General features: G+C 39.2%; 1 protein-coding gene across 1 annotated transcript; it reads left to right on the top strand.

Moving 5' to 3' along the window:
- Positions 1 to 3,077: 3,077 nt before the first annotated feature.
- Positions 3,078 to 15,555, top strand: GSG1L2 (GSG1 like 2). Its single transcript, XM_075169737.1, has 5 exons — positions 3,078 to 3,417; positions 5,001 to 5,048; positions 7,476 to 7,628; positions 10,267 to 10,378; positions 15,300 to 15,555. Exons 1-5 carry the CDS (start codon positions 3,108 to 3,110, stop codon positions 15,553 to 15,555), a joined length of 879 nt encoding a protein of 292 aa, XP_075025838.1. The 5' UTR covers positions 3,078 to 3,107.
- Positions 15,556 to 16,741: the final 1,186 nt, after the last annotated feature.

Here is a 16,741-nt window from a genome sequence, read left to right as displayed (position 1 = left end):
AATGAAACTTGCAGCTATTTGTATGAGAGGATGGCCCTTCCCAGAACTCATGGGTGTCCCGAGCAGCTGAGCTGGAGAACAGGCAGAGTTGCAACACTAGGACTGTGGAGGACAGCACTAGCCCAGTTTTCAGTGCCAGACGTAGGCTAAACCCAAACTGTGTGACAGATACACCCTGCAGCCCACCCCATCAACCCTGACAGTTGTGACAGCAGTGTGACCTGACTCCCTCTCTACACATGTGCCAAAACTTTCTTCTGGAGGAATCCAGGAGGTGGAAGGGCATGATAGAAAATATTTGGATGTGGTAAAAAAAGAGCACTGGGGCATGGGGTATGGAAGTGCTCTGGGGACAAGTATTTCAGGGTGGAAATGCATCTAGCTCACTCTAGAGGCCTGGCAGTAAGGGCACTGGCTGCTCTGCACTACTGTGGCTCCTGGGTGGATGTGTCAGTATACATATTCCTCCCTGCCACACCTAAGGGCAACTCTGGGGACCAGGGAGAGGCACTTCAAAGCCTCCGTAGCAGCTACTCCTCTGTGTATTGCTGCAAGGGATAAAAGCACATTTTCTAATGGTCACATGAGTAAGATCAGCCCTGTAGCAGGTTAAAACCAGGAGACCTGAATAGTGCTCTAGCATTGGAGCTGTTCTAAGATCACAATAAGAAACGTCCTAGTGCTCAAGAAACCCTGAGGTCTGCCTAGACCCTAGATGAACAGATCCACAGAGTCTCCTGAAGCACATCCTCACTATTGCTCATTTGCATGCAAGTCCTCTCATCTTCTCCACTGATAGCTAGCACCCAGCAGCTGAGGCTCTGTTTTCAGTTTTTGACTTCTACAAGTTGTTAGTTTTTATCTGCTCACTTTTAAAAATCATCTGAAGTTTATACTTGAACAAGCTCTGTGGTCCCTCTCAGAGGGAGTTAATACTACCCAGGACTAGGTTAGTGCAGGAGACCCACATCAAAGTATCCCTATATGTAATTACACTAATAAATTGTGGCACTAGGTGGTAAAGACAGAATGCAGAGCTGAAGTTTGAATTTCTGAGTTACTATTCAGAGTTTTTACTAGAACAACGTAAATCAGGAAGGTCATAATGCTGAACGCTAGCCACAGCTGCCCACCCTCATTCACTCTCAACTTTACTCCAGCAAAAATCACTTTGAAGGAAGGTGCAGCTAATCTATTTGCTCCTCTTTATTTTCTTTCTTTTTTTCACAGTATGACAGATCTAAGCAATAAATGCTCATGCAATACGTTTCTCCTATTATATAGAGCATTCTTACATGGCAAATTGATTTAAAATTTTGAGGTACCAGCATTGATAGAGCATAAGCAGAAAACGGGCTCAGTGAAAAATCTCAGACTGCAGTTGTCAACCAGAAGATATCAATTGACAGAGTTTTTCTGGAGTCGCCAGAGACTGATTCATAGTCTAGCACAGGGTCTATTTAGTCAAAGAAGTCAACAATGCTATGACATTTATGCTGGTTAAATTTTATAATGGGCATAAAATTGTAAAGTTTGTACATATTGAAGAGGTGTCAGTGTTACTCCCAAGTGAACTCAACTGCCTTGAGTCCAGTGGTTGTTTCACAGGCCTCAAAATATGTTTGAAGAGAGCCATAAGCAGATTAGTCCTGGGAATAGGAACACAGATAAGTGTTTAATCCTTAAAAGGACTTTCCTTCCTCCCTCTTTCCCTCCCATTGATCCTGTTCTCAGACTTGCTGGGCAGTTGGTAACGCTGTCCAGAAGCAGTGTCAATACACAGAGGCTTCAAGTGGAGTTCATGAGTGCTACATCCTTGTGAAAATACAGTTACACAAAGCTGTAGGAAAAATTAACTTCTGGTTCAATCTACGGTCTGCTTTTCAGGTTGTGAGATTTGCTCTGCCTTTTTAGTCCAGATACCTGCTTGGTCTTTCACTCTGTTGTTGGCCAGCTCTTCAAGGTGAGATCTTCATAGCAGTCTAAAGCAGGCATTTATCCTGTTTCTTTGAGTTTCACGCTGGGACTGCTCTAGACACATGCTTCTCCAGCCCTGACATCTTCTGGGTAGAGAGTTGTCTTAAAAATCAGAATGATTTTCATTAAAAGAGATATATGTGACTTCAGTGTCTGTCCTGTGGTATCACTCTCCCTTAGGGCATGTGTTTTGACCTTACAGTTGTAAAATGAAGAAATCGTTTACTAACACTCCTGCTCCTTCTGGTTCTTTGCATCACTTACTTGCATTATCAAACAGGCAGAAAAAGCAACATATATATAACATGTCAAGGTGGGAAATGTTTCTTAGATGAAGGAAAAAAAATGCCATTTCACAGAGAGAACAGATGGACAGACCAAATGAGGATAATTCAGCTTTTTCTCTACTGTTTCACCTAACCTGGGCAAGACTTCTATTATGTGTTCATGGAGGCAGACTGGACAGTGCCCAGAAGCCCATCAATAGCAGTGTCATATAACTTATGACTTTCATTTGTCACTGGTGGAACTTCAAACAGGTGCAATCACCTTCCCAGTGGTCTCGGGAAGTGCTGTAATGCTGTGAAATGCTCTAACTTAGCAACTGATTTTATCTCCTTAAGAATTTCTTTATAGTAAGATTCACAACTGTATTCAATTTAATCAGTGTTCAGTATAACAGGAGCATTCAGAACCGCAAGATTTTATTTATTTCTTAGCTGAGAAATGGAGAAGTTCCATCAGTCTGACTCTGCCTACTCAAGGTAAATATGCATATTTTGTTTGTATAAATAAAACTTTTTTGATCGCATACTGGTGTACTTCCAATGCTTCTGTGTTCTGTGTATCTTTACTCATGGGGCAAACTATAATTTATTGTCCCACCTCCTCATATTTTTTTCACAAGACATTACTGCCAAACAACACTGTCTTATATCCTTAATCTCTCCTACCACATGATTTCTGGTCATGTCCATATCCCTGCTTTCTGTCTTAACTACTAAGCTGGTACAATTTTCTGAGAGGAATGAAGAATGATGGTGAATACAGGCAGGTATTTCACCAGGCGGATATATACATAGCTTTGTAAAAGGTTGTTTCTAGAAGAATTGATAGTGCAATCCTGAAGGATGCCAGTTTCAGTCCCAGTTGAAGACAGACGGCAGAGAGCCTCAGCAGCATTTTCTCTTAGTTTTCTCTCTTTAGTCTTCTCTATTACAGCGTTCAGTAGCAGTTACTGGTGTGAAGGAATGAGAAAAGTTGCCAAACCTTTCTGTACAGGACAGAGCAAAGGGGATCACTGCATCCGCTTTAATAGCCCTGATGCCAACAACAGCAATGCTGTGCAGTATATTTGGGAGACAGGAGATGACAAGTTCATTGACCGAAAGTTTCATGCTGGGATTTGGTATTCCTGTGAAGAAATTGTAAGTGAAGAAGGTGAGTAAACCCATGTAAATTTACTTAAGAAAATAATCAGAGTTCTTCCTACTTATTTGGTGTCACCTTCCTCTTTGCTGCAATATTATGTATGTATTTTAAAGGAAAAAATGTCCTTAAAATGTTGCTCTTCTCTGGGAAGGGGAATCTTAGAGGATACTATCTAGTTGATTCCTTAAAAAATTCCTAATAAATTCTGCAAAGAACTTTAGAGTGACAGGTTGTAGTACAGATGAAGTTTTTTTTTTTTTTATTCTTCTAACCAGAGTAGCAAGTTAAGTTACTTTAACAGGAAAGTGTTTTAATTTTCTGATGTTTTTAGTCCCTTAGGCAAAAAGGAACATATTTGCCTTAAATGATTGCCTATGATCCCCTATGGCAACGTAAAAAGCACAATGTGATTTTTTTTGTTTTAAAAATCATTTGAGCAATTAAATCTGTGAGACCTAACTTACTTCATGGATTTCCTCTTAAGCACAGGTATTTCTATTTTCTTACTGTGATCTCACCTTTCATAAATCAAAGCAGAATAAGATTATTTTCACCCTGCTAAAACATAATTTGGAGACTTACTAGTCATGAGTAGTGGCATTTAATTAAGTTTCACTCTGCGTATGTAAATGTCAGTAGAATGAAATTAGCTTGCGATTAAAGAAAGCTTCTAGTTAATTTTGCATCTTAGTATAAGGGAATTGCTTAGCTGGTATAGGGCATTTATTGTAAATACAAATCAACACTAAGTTTTTCCCGTTATTGTCCTGATCAATGACAACTAGAACAAAACTTCAGAGAAATCAAACCAGCTGTCATCTGTGCTATAAAATGCAAGTATTTTCACAGTCACCTGTTCTGAAAGCCTAGTTCTACCAGAAGGTCTTATAAGTTATGCAATTTTAAGAGAGTAAATGTTGAAAATCAGAGCAAAATTCATCTCCAAAAGACATCTTTCAGGTGGTGATAGCTATGGATACTAGGGTTGTTTAATTTGTGCATCTGCTAAGGCAGTTCTTGTTTTCCAACTTGGTGCAGTTAGTAGCTGAAAAAAAAAACACCCTGTATTTTCAGAGCAGAGCAGAATTAATTCCAAAAGCTTTGTTTACAGCATCTGTGTGGGGGTCAGGAGGTCACATGAGTTTGAAAATCAAAGCTTACAGAAAGAAATTGGAATCAAGCTTAGAAGAAATCTGCGTGAGCAGCAGCCTTGTTGCTGTAAGGAGAGCGGGTCTTCCTTCACAGGGAAGATGATATACAGTCTTTCAAAGGAATTGATCATTTTCCCATTCTGGCTTTCACAGCTACAACCTTTTGGAAATCAATTCATAGCCTTTCTCTAAGTCTCCCAGACTCCGGTTCTGCCTTGAAAAAGTCTGGAAAGATTCTCTAGCTAAGTCCCAGGAGTGGGTCGATATACCAGGGACTCTGTGTGTACAAACATACATCAGAAATAGTTTCTCCTGATCATCTCAGTTTGTACTTTTATGATAGATTTTGCATTTTCTGCTTTCTATTAATCTATTTCTTTAGATCATTACAGAATACAAAATAATCCTGAATTTTATTTTAAAATAAATTTTTTTTTTTAGGTGAGAAATGTAGAAGCTTCATCAGCCTGACTCCAGCTGCTGATCGAGGTAGATATGCATGTTTTGTCTGTGTAAATAAAACTTTCCTGATCGCATTTACCAATACAAATATTCTGTACTTTGACATAAAAAATGCTTGCTTTAACCCCACACAGTTTTTTGTCTTTTATTTACTTTTTCAACTTCAAAATGAAGTCCATATGACTTAAAATATGAATCTATGTCTTTTGAAAACATTCCATTTGAATAAAATTTTTTTTTAAAATTACTTTGATGTGGGTACTGGAAGTCAAGTTTTATAAGTTTTTGTCCCCTCTCTCCTCATACCTCCATATTCACAGAGTCAGGAATTTTGTGGCTTGCACCATACGGCCTGGGAGGGACCTGCAGAGGGACAGGCAGTGTGTGAACAAGGACAGGCAGTATGCTAAGGGGACTTGGGGGAGTCGTGTTGTGGACCAAACCAACCTTGATGACAGTCTGAATCCCCTCCCTGTACCTTACACAGAGCTATAAGGAGGCATTTCCATTCTCCTGAAAGCAGAGAGTTTCCCTCTTTCTTCCAAAGAATGGTTCATGTTCCTATAAAACATGCCTGCAGATGCTGTTAAGCACTCCCCCTCCAATGTAAACCCTATTACTGATGTGGTTAGACCAATCACTTTGCAAGTGACTGATCCAGAAAAAAGAGTCTTCCTTCTTCCCCAGGGGGTTGAAGTTGCATATCCAGGATACCTGGACTGGAGTACTTTCAGCCCTCCGGGGAAGAAGACAGACTCAGTATCTGAAGGCTACTCCTCTTTCCCTCTATTGCAGCTTGTCACTGTGCACAAATACAGGATTTTTATAGCATGAGAAAAAAATATAAATGAGATGTGTTCTTAGTCACACAGACGTGGTCCTCAGAAAGAAGAGGTGGATTATGGGCCCTGCCCTGAGAGCTCCTCACACCTGAAACCACTGGTGGACATAGTGCTGAAACTAACTCTGTGAACAGCATCGGCAAAAGCCACAGGCATCTGCAGGTTAGATCAAGACACATAAGACAGCATCTAGGTACCTGATAATTACTGAGAAGCTATCCCAGGGTAGTGAAATCCTGTGTGGAAACAGACTGTTGTCCTGCTGAGGAGAAGAGCAAGTTTGTGTTCTGCCCATGCATATGGCTGCTGCATGCACAAAACTCAGGATGCATCAGGCTCACCCTGCTGAATTTATCATCCCTAGGCATCATACACAGGGATTATCACAGTTGTGCAGTGCATATGTAATGATGGCTCACTTATCAGAAATGTTAAGATGCAAGCTCTCGTAGCTGGAGCAGCCAATACTGTTGGGCAACATAACATCTGAAGTTCCTGAACAAAATCAGAATTTCTTACTGAGACAAAGATTTGTTGGAGAAATAAACCTTGCCCAGGAACACCTACACATAGCCTGGCCCAAGAATTTAATGTCTAAATGGCCTTTGAATCAGAGAAGTCCCACAGACACTGTCAAAGCCTGCAGTAGGGGATATTTACCACACAAACATTGTTTACTGCTATATGTAGTGTTTAGTAATCAATTACATGTCTTAGCAATGTTTCTGGTTTTAAGTTATGATTGTTAGTATATACCTTCACATGAAATCACTATTTGAATCTACAACCAGGTGTCTCAGGACATACTTATTTGTTTTTAACAAGGTTTGGGAAGGTTGTTGGCCAGTTCTTGCTATGATCTGGACACAAGAAGACCTCCTGCTCCTGACTGTGGGACATCAGCATGCTAATAGTAAAACAGCAGGCTGAGAAACTTTAATGGGAAGATTAACTTCTTGCATAAGATGTAATTAACAGATATCCACAAAGAGATGAATTAGCAGATAACAAGAGAAACGAATCTCAGTGAAACCTGGAGCGTGTCTGGGCTCATCAAGGCTTCTCTGTCCAAAAAATCAAGATCCTGTTTGTGAAAAACTAAGCCCACAGGGAAGGTTTTATTTAATGACTAGACCTTCAGGCGGTGAGGCTGTGTCTGTGGCCTTGCAGTTTATTAGCTGGGTAACATAGTCTTCTGTTTTGGTACACTTCTTTCTGGACTCAGCAACTGTGATGTCAACAACTAGAAAATTGGATAGTAATTCTTCTTTTTATATTAACTTTGGTTCATGGTAATTTTAGGGTGGCTACTGAGTATATAACCATACTGTTCCACCTTGTACTCTAAGCTTCTTAAGTGTATAGCAGGAATGTGCAAGTGGTCTTCCACTAAATGGCCAAATCAGTAGAGGGAATTATAATTTAGGGTGTCCATTGACCTTGAAGTCCTCCTATAGATGTTATAATAGCATCCTCACAGCCTTTGAACTTTTGTTTAATGTTGAAGAAGAAGAAATGGTGACAGAAAGAAGAAGAAGAAAGAAGAAGAAAGTAGTGGTGAAAATACTAAATGACTGCTTATAATATCAGTGCTATTGATTTGATTTTCCAGGGGTTTTATGGCTGTCTATTGTAGCAGAGCTTCTACACATCATTTTGCTTCTGACCGGAGCCATTCTTATGTCAGTAGAAATGTGCTACTACAGTACTGTCATTGATGGGCTAAAGATCAACGCCTTTTCTGCAGTAGTCACCGTATTAGCAGGTACAGTTAAGGATTTTGATTTATTACATCCAGAAAATGAAACATTGATAGACTTCCAGCTGAAAATTAATAACAGTGTTCAAGTTTCAAAACTATTACAATACCTATTTAAGTATATGCAATATCATTTATTATGAGTAATATGATTATTTTTATATTTTATATTTATAGTTTTCACTATTTTTTACTTCATTATTTTAATTTTATAATTTTTAATTTCATTGTCAGGTTGGTTGTCAAAGATAAAAAAGTAACATACTCTTCCAAGTCACTTGTTTTTTTTTTTTCCAACATGCTAAGTATAAAATTAGCACTAGCCAAATTAAAAGAGAACTTTTAAGAGGGAATAAAATGTAATTGGATAACTGTTAGTAGAGAATCGTCATCAAAATTGTCTTTCATTTTCTGCATATTACTTCTTAATCCAGTGCTATTTAATCATAGGATCCTAGGCAAATTCAGTTTGGAAGAAACTTCAGAGGGTCCCTAGTCCAATCTGAGGAATCTGGTCTTAATTCAGCGTTGACTGTGTGTTGAGCAGGAGGTTGGACCAGGAGACTTCTGAAGGTGTCTTACAGCCTGAAGTACTCTGTGATTCTGTCTATATTATAGAATTATTACTGAATAATGTTGCAGTAAAAACAACAATTATGGGTAACATGAACAATGTTTCATAGAGTTATTAATTTTAGAGCCAGAAGCAATTGTACTGTTTATTTACTATAAATTCTTGTGGAACACATGCCGCTGTGCTTCGTATGGTCAGGATTGTTTAGAGTCCAAAGTGATTTATACTTGGTGAAAGCTTATCTTTCAGAATGGCACCTAATTGCAAGTCAAATGCAAATTAAAATTCAGCTACTGGAAACAGTGTGAAAACACACAATTAAAAAAAACCCGTTACAGTATTTAACCATTGAAAAAAAACCACATTAAAGCTAGTGTTTGATTTCTCAGTTCCTTCAGTCTTTAGCTTAGACTGAATAAAATCCTAAAATGTATGTCCTAACTTGTGCAGAACATGGTGACTTAAAAGAAGAATCACAGTGTGAAATTTTCTGACTATAGGTATGTAGGTTTATAATGTCCCACATGCAACTTGACTCTACAGAAATTATTATTCTAATTTGTGAGTGTATTCTCTTAAATACATGTGCACTGCTATGAAACACACATTCTTGATACCACTGTCCTGTTGCCCTCAGTGGCCTTTGATGAAAATGAACATTGGCAGGCATTCATATGACTATGCTTGCCTTTTATATCTATATTAGTTAAATTTTCACCATTTCTCCGGCACCAAACTGCCCTGATGCCACTGCTGAAATGTTGAGCCTGACTCAGAATTTAATCCTTGTACAAGAGCTAAGAGGAGAACTCCAGCATAGGAACTCATGTCCACACTCCAGTTATATGCGTTTCTGTGCAGCCAGACTGAAGGATTCAGGACGGACATTCATGCAACTCAGAAATGGCTATGACATACCACCTCTCTGGTGAGAGATAGGCAATTGGTCTCCATTCTCTAATAGCCACATCAACAGTCAAACAACTTTCTCCAAACAGTTTATTAAGGAATATGCTATCAGGGTGCCAGCTAACTATAAAGCCTCTTGGCTCTGTGCTACATAAAAGGGCTTTCCTAATTGCCTATTGATGGTGTTTCAGGCAATACCAGTATTTCAGGGAAGACCATTTCCCAGTGATTACTGAAGCCAGGTCATTGTCATCCCTGACTTGTTATGCCCAAGGATGTGTGTCCTAGAGATACTGTGTGCTAGCTAACAGTTTTGTAAGAATTCATGAAACAGACCTATTTTAGGAACAACTAACAAATTGGGTCTTGTGAGTTTGGTGGGGGACTGTCTGCTCTGAGAAGCTAATGCATTTTACACAGTGGGATAGTTGATACTGCAAGGGTATTTATGGATTTGTAAATGAAGCTGGAAACAAAAAAAAAAGATGTTCACAGGGAAGTTCACTACTGGAAGATAAAATATTATGGGAAAACAAATACCCTTAGGATTAGGCAGCAGCCTAGTAGCAATTTTGAAAATTAAATTATTATATATAAACCCCTTTCATAATCTAAACTTTCAGTGCTTTTTAAGGGCCATTAAGTGTTTGTTCACTTTTTCATTCACCTACATAATGTTGATAAATCTGGCCGCATTTGAGGCACTGGAAAAGGGCATATGACTGCATGCCTTTGAAAAATCTTTCCACTGAATGATAGGAATGAACACGTCCTGTGCAATGCAATTGAGCGATACTTTGTTATAATGGCTGATCCCTGCTCAGGGTTAAATTGCTAAGAAGTTTTCAGAGGATGAGAGCCAATCAACTTGTTGCCTTTTAAGATCTATGGGCTGCGTGTCCCTCTCTGGAGGGGACATGCTCTCCTAGATTCCTCTAGCATACAATAGGTGTCAAGGAACTGTATTAGTGATTGTATTGGCAAATATGTGACACATAAATACACTTAGATTATAACGTCCAGTATTTTTGAGTAATTTATAGAATTTAGATACTTCATAAAATATTCTTCAGGAGCTCAGGGGACAACTGCAAAAAGTTGACAAAGAAGAATGTCCTCAATTTGCATTTTCTAATGTTCTTATGATATTATATTTTTTAGGTCTTCTGGGCATGGTTGCTCACATGATGTATACAACTGTATTTCAAATGACTGTAAATCTCGGTCCTGAAGACTGGAGACCTCACACATGGGATTATGGCTGGTCCTATTGGTACCTATTGGTTTATATTTGGTTCTTCCATTATATTTCAGTCACTTCACCCTATGTTCAAGGAATGTAGACCTAATTTATAAGGAATGGGTTTACCTTATTTCACTCCTGGGGATGCAGTTCAGTAACCAGCTGTTTTTCTCTAAATTCAGTTGTCTTAGATTATTGCATAGAATGTATAAGCTTGTCAGTTTTGCATTTGTCATCCTTTAGATGGTACAGAGACCTCCAACTGCTCTGCATGAAGCAGAGATTCTTCTCCATGCACATCAGACCCAGATTTAGTACCCTCATCTCCCAGGACAACTGCCTTGCATAAGTTGTTTAAAACTCTTCCAGCTTTAGCCATTTAGGATTAATTTTTCCTGATATGCTCCACATTGTTGTATCTGGAACATTTCAGACAAAGTGGTTCAAATTTTTGAAAACAGGGTTAGGTAAAAACACATTATCTTGGCCCTATGTATAATTGCAACATATCCTCTGAGGAGATCTAGTGAATTTATTAAGAAAGAGAATTTTTGCTATAGGGATGTGTCTTTGAAAATCCATAAAATCGGATCAATAGCAAGCATTTGAATGTTCAGGTGCTGGAAACTGCTGCTATTTCTCCAACTGTGACTAAGAAAAAGGATAGGAACATCTGTATTGGGTTAAATCAAAAGTCAATCAGGACCAATATTTTGGGTCAGCAGAGCAGAGCTCAGGCTGATTGTCTCCTTCATATGTGCTCTGACAGCTGAGATCACAGCTCATTGTCACTCATTCTTGTTGCTCTTCCCATTTTTATTGTACCGTTATTGAACAAAAGCTTATAGCTGCATGCAGTTTTTACAATGCAGACTCGCTAGGGATTTTTGCAGTGAAATAGGGGTTTCTTTTGTCTTTTGTTCTGTTACTTTTCACCTTCTTAATAACTCAAATATAATTTGAAGGTCACTGTACATTTGCTCTGCATCTTTCCAGGAGTCTGTTTCCCAAGCAGCAGCAGTTTGTTTGAAGCTATTGTTATGTGTATAAATGGAGATGTTTCTCTGGTGCTTTCAGAGCACTGAAGATGGGCCTGGTCAGTACTCCCAAGCTGGAGACAAATGGTGTATCTTATCCTGTTTGTCCAGCAGATGAGGTGGCCCAGCACCCATATGTCACTCACTTGCTCAAAGTGGAAAGGGTGTTCCCCCTTCTGTCAGGAAGAACAGGTCTGAGAAGGTCCAATACCAAGTATCCAGACAACACCCTGGACAATGTCGAGGGGCTACTTGGATACCCTCAATGGGTATCATAGGAGCTGTACAGGATCCTCAAATAGTGTTTTCTTCTCTCCTTTCAGACTTAGATACTTTTTGCTTTTTTGATTCTCACTGCTTCCATTCATTCATGGTTTTGTTCTTGCAATAATAATTTGGTTTCCCTGGCTTGGGGCTCTGATCTCTTTTCTGGGAGGTCTTTCCATTTCTTTCATGAATGGGATTAGGTCTAGTTTTACTCTAAAATCAGTAAGAAGAGTGGTTAGTGGAAAAAAAGGGGAGTGCTCCTTCATTACTTCCCCTTTCCTGTGGGAATGGAAACAGAAAACTGCAGACTGGTACTGAGGAGCTTGTTCCCTCCTTTCTATCCCACTGGGAGGAGAAGAAAAATACCCAAATCACTGTCACTATTGCTGTTACTGACACAACTGCATTGAGGCCATTATCGCCAGCATCATCATATTCATCACTGATGTTATCGCTGCTGCCACTACAGCCAGCCATCTCCTGAGCACCTGGACTAATGACCTGCACCATGTGGCATGCACTCAGGAATTGAGGATTTCATGGCTGCCCTCTAATGATTCAGCCTGGGCCACTGAATGCCCAAATAAATGCTTCTACCAACACAAGACTTTCCAAGCCATCTGTACCTGCATACAGGAAGACATTGAGGAGGATGGTCTGCCTTTTTTCTAATCAATTGTATGCTCCATTTTTCTATCAAGATTCACTTTCTTCTTTCCTTTTCTCACCCTAAATGGCAGCTACATTAGCAATCTAAAAATAAAGCTAGCCGTACATACAGGTGCCTCACTCCCTCCTACCAGCCTCCTCCTGCTTCTCCCTTGGTTTCTTTCCTCTTATCTCCTTTCATATGTAATGTTGTCTCTCTTCTGATAATCTACATTTGTACCTCTCTTCCTGTTGTATGAACCCTCATCTTCGGCCTCCCTTAGCTGCTCTCCCATTGACTGCATGGGAGAATCTCATCTGATGGTAAGAGAGGAAGGATGCTGAAGCTATTTGTCTTTTCCAAGAGGAAAGAGAACAGATGCCAAAACAAGGAGCATTAATGATTATGTCTCCCTGACACTCCCTTCCTAATTACCTCAGCACCCACCTGTGGCCAACAATGTCACCAAGACCATGACAGGGGCATGGGCAGGCAGAGGCACAGGCAAAGACTTTGCTACTTTTTCATTGGGACTTACAATCATCTCCTAGTAGCCAAAGAAAACAAAGAATTGGGCCCATGGCAGCAGCTTTTCATCCCAATCACCAGACCTAGTAGAGCAGCTAATCATGCAAGAACTACTGAGCCTGTGTCATGGATCTTCTACCTGCCACAGTTCCCCCTCTGTCCTCACATCCAGTTGTTGTGGGCAGGGTTTTTCTTCCACCTGGCCCAAGAAGCATGAAGACCTTTCTTCTTCTTTTACAGTGCTGGAATTGCTAATGATGGGTAGACTCACTCTGTGGTATCCCTGAACGTCTCTTCAAGAAATCCCTCCATGTTTTTCTTTTCTCTTCTTCAGCAGCTTTCCTGGAGGTTGAAAGATGTTTCTATTATTGGTGAATCTCTCACTCTCCTTGTGTTTCTCAGATTGAGGCATCCTCACATCAAGAGACAACATTTTCTCTCTAAAGAGCTGCCCTGTGCTAAATTGCCATAACACACCTCATATGGGATACTTCATGCAGTAAAGGGAAAACCCATAATCCAACTGAGCTTCTGTCTGCATTTCTCTTATGCAGATGAATGACTGGTTGCTTTAGTTTGCTTCCTTGTTGAGTCAACCTGTTTGATTTCCCCTTTTGTCATTTGTCTCTGGGCAGAATTCAAATTGAATGCTCTCCTTGAAGCTAAATTTCCACTGCAGCCAAACTGCCCTTTATTCTCTGGCTCTCTCAGTGACAAGACTTTGCTCACTTCCTTCCTCAGTTCTCTCTAGTCAGATAGGGGACTCCCTGTTTTTTCCAAATTTTTAATGGAAAAGCAAAATTTCTGCAAAAACTTTGAGGAATCACACTGACAACCTTCTTGTATTGTCAAAGGAAACCATTTATTTCTGTCTTTTGTTTTTTCTCTTTTAACACAGTATTGGTCTACAAGAGAACCTGTTCATAAGAGATTAATTTCTTTAAGCCTTTGCTAAGAGGCCTTTATAGAAGCTTTCTTGAAATAATTTTCTTACCCTTATGTCACTGAGTCCTTCAAAGGGCTTCAACAGATGGATTAGGAAAAACATTTTTAACAAAAGAATAATATAATAATTTCATAATATCAGTTTCATAATATCAGTTGTATCAATTTGTCTACTAATGCTACTATGCTTCAATTATTCAGCCAAAAATGCCTACTACATAAGTCAGGACTACTGCAGACCTGCCACTTTTATCTCATTCCAGAGGTTGAATCTTCAATTCTTCTCTACCATGGTTAGTTTAGTCCACAGGTTACATACCACCATAGGTAGGCCTGTTGTCCCATTCTTGCTCCATTCGCATGGGGAAGTAAATCTATCTGCTTCTGGTGATTTTCCCCTATTTTTGCTATCTCTTTGTCTCTATCTCTTGCCTCTCTTCTGCAGCTCCCCACATCTGAGAGTTAGTCAGAGTGTAGTTTGACTGACTTTAGGAGCAAAAATAGCTTAAGCTGCTCCCCTTCTTCCTGCTTCTAGGAGCCCTTCACATCTACGTGCCATAGTCCACCACCCTCAAATTGTGCCAACACATCCAGTTGTCTGATCACTCTGGAAACCAATCCCAGCTAAAAATAACGCAGAAAAAAAAAGAAAAAAAAAAAGGGAAAAAAAAAAGAGGAGTTATTTAAAAACCTAAATGAGTTTGTTGAACTACGGCAAGGATGCGGGAACAAACAGTTCTGAGGGAGAGGAGAGATAAGCAGAAGTTTCTTAAACTAATTTCTCCACCAAAGCACAAGTTTCGTTAGATAATCATGACCTTGCCATGTTAAGGAAGGCTCCGATGAGTAAGTTCCTTCACTGTGAACTCCAATTCATTCCACTGTAGCCATATTTTTACATGCTACTTTTACACTTCCAGCATGCATTGCCCACTCAGTAGTCTGCAAGTTTCACACATTTTTAGCAAATTGTACCTCAACATCATTTTTTAGTTGTCTTCTTACAGTTTTACTTTTAACATTTCAGAGTTGATGTCCTTTTCTTTCTATTTAGTCATGACCTGTGTTTTCTCAGAAAAGCATTTCAGTGCTCTGAGCCTGATTTAGTCAGCTATTTAATTGCCTTTTCTTTTCTCTTTAACCTATTTAGATAATTGGCACACATTTTTCTTAGTGTCACTTGTGAGATTTGTAGTCTCAATAACTGCATCTTTTGATTTTTTATGCATACTCATTTTTTTATAGTTCCTCTTTCTGATATTAAGCTCCAAGTAGAGAAATTGGAGGTAAGTTTCATTAAACAAGAATGTTAAATGTGAATATTATAACCAATAAGTAGAGGTCAACTACGTAAATCAGGTATGTGGATGGTCATTAATCAAGAATCTTCTTCCTCCCCACCATGCTCCTTTTTCCCTAACACACACCAATACAATCACATGTATGCAGTATTTTCAAAAATAAAATTGAAGGACTTGGATATGAAAGTGTTCTGCTAATTTCTGATAAACCTTTTTGTTTATAGCCTCGCATGGGCTTCCTTCGCTTGCTGTATGGCTGCAGCTGTCACCACTATTAACAAATATACAAAAACTATTTTGGAATTCAAGCACAAAAGAAAAACGCTGGAAAGGAGTTTAAAGGTTAAATACAAGTTTCCTGATCATACAGCTCCAGAGAAAGCTTGCAATCTGTATGTGAACTCTTTTCACAACAGTACAGAGGACCCTGCACACCCAATAAAAGGCTTGCATCACCTGGCCACTATTTCAGTTCTGTAAATTTGAACTGTATCTCAAGGCATCTTGTAAATCATAATACTATATCAGAATGAAACAGTATTAATTAATAAAAATGTATATTTGTGTAGCATTAGTTATTTTTCTTAATAAAGAAATGATATTTCCACGGATGTTTCAAGGAAGTCTTAGTATTGGAAAAGCAGATTCAGGTGTCTCAGGTTGTCAGTTCACAAAAAGACAGTGACACAGGTCCTCCACCGCTTTGATTTTCAAGCAGTCTCTAATGGTAATATAAAGTGTGTGAGTTTGTTAGAATTTCAGAGCATTATGGATTTCCACCCTAATTCTTTATTGAAAAGACTGTAAAAAATCCCATCCCAAACCCAAAACTCTCAAAGAGCAGGGCAGCAAATAAGGCAGCCCACATGCATGGCTTGAATAATTTGTTTGTTATTAAAGGTACAATCTCTCCAGGAAAATTTGTGTATTACAGCTTATGATTCAAGAGTTTCACCATATGCATAGTGGTAGGATTTGCTGTGAAAGAAAGGCTAATAAAGGGAAGAGGCTTTCAATGTAAATACTACTCATTTAAAATGGCTAGGAAGGCAATTAGAAATCTGGAAGATACATGGTTGTAGACAGCACACAACTTACCGATTAAATTCTCTAGGTATCATTCTGACAACAGTGTCAGAAAGAATCAAAATTTGATTTGTGATTATTATACATGAAGAATAATCTACAATCTCATTAAAGATGGGAAAGTAGAAATTGTTATGATACTCATAGATCAGGAATATGCAGCTGCTCCACTCTGAGGATCAGTGTGGAACTTCCCTATGGAACTGAACCATGTGTGCCTACTCTGTTGGACATCAGTTTTTCTTCATTGTTTTATGAATCCTCCTGCTAATGAGCCCACTAGGAAACGCACTTGTGAACGCTGGGTGGCAGAGGCCTTACACAGTCTACCGAGCAGCTCTGGGCTTTAGAAAAATTGCTATACATTTTTTTCAGGCAAAACAATCCTAACATAAATATAGTCTGAGCTTGTTTTACCAGCAGGATCCATAGTAGGTCAGTTTATGGCCAGTGATAAGGTGGAGCTGATAATAGAGTAGCACAATTAAAAACAACTATCTCAGAAGGAAACCATGAGCCAGTAGTGGCAAGAGAGGAAAATTGAGAGACAATAAGGTGAGATAACAAAGCAACACGTAAG

Source organism: Calonectris borealis, chromosome 20, assembly GCF_964195595.1.
Source record: "Calonectris borealis chromosome 20, bCalBor7.hap1.2, whole genome shotgun sequence".
In the NCBI taxonomy this organism is placed as follows: domain Eukaryota; kingdom Metazoa; phylum Chordata; class Aves; order Procellariiformes; family Procellariidae; genus Calonectris; species Calonectris borealis.
Note: the sequence above shows the minus strand (reverse complement) of the source record. Positions and strands in the feature narration are given on the sequence as shown.

Bases quoted from the DNA above. Each gene is read 5' to 3' on its own strand.
- GSG1L2 (XM_075169737.1), top strand. From the start codon at position 3,108: ATGCCAGTTTCAGTCCCAGTTGAAGACAGACGGCAGAGAGCCTCAGCA. The intron at 3,418-5,000 runs GTGAGTAAACCC...TTTTTTTTTTAG, and splicing joins AGAAATTGTAAGTGAAGAAG to GTGAGAAATGTAGAAGCTTC. The intron at 7,629-10,266 runs GTACAGTTAAGG...TATATTTTTTAG, and splicing joins AGTAGTCACCGTATTAGCAG to GTCTTCTGGGCATGGTTGCT.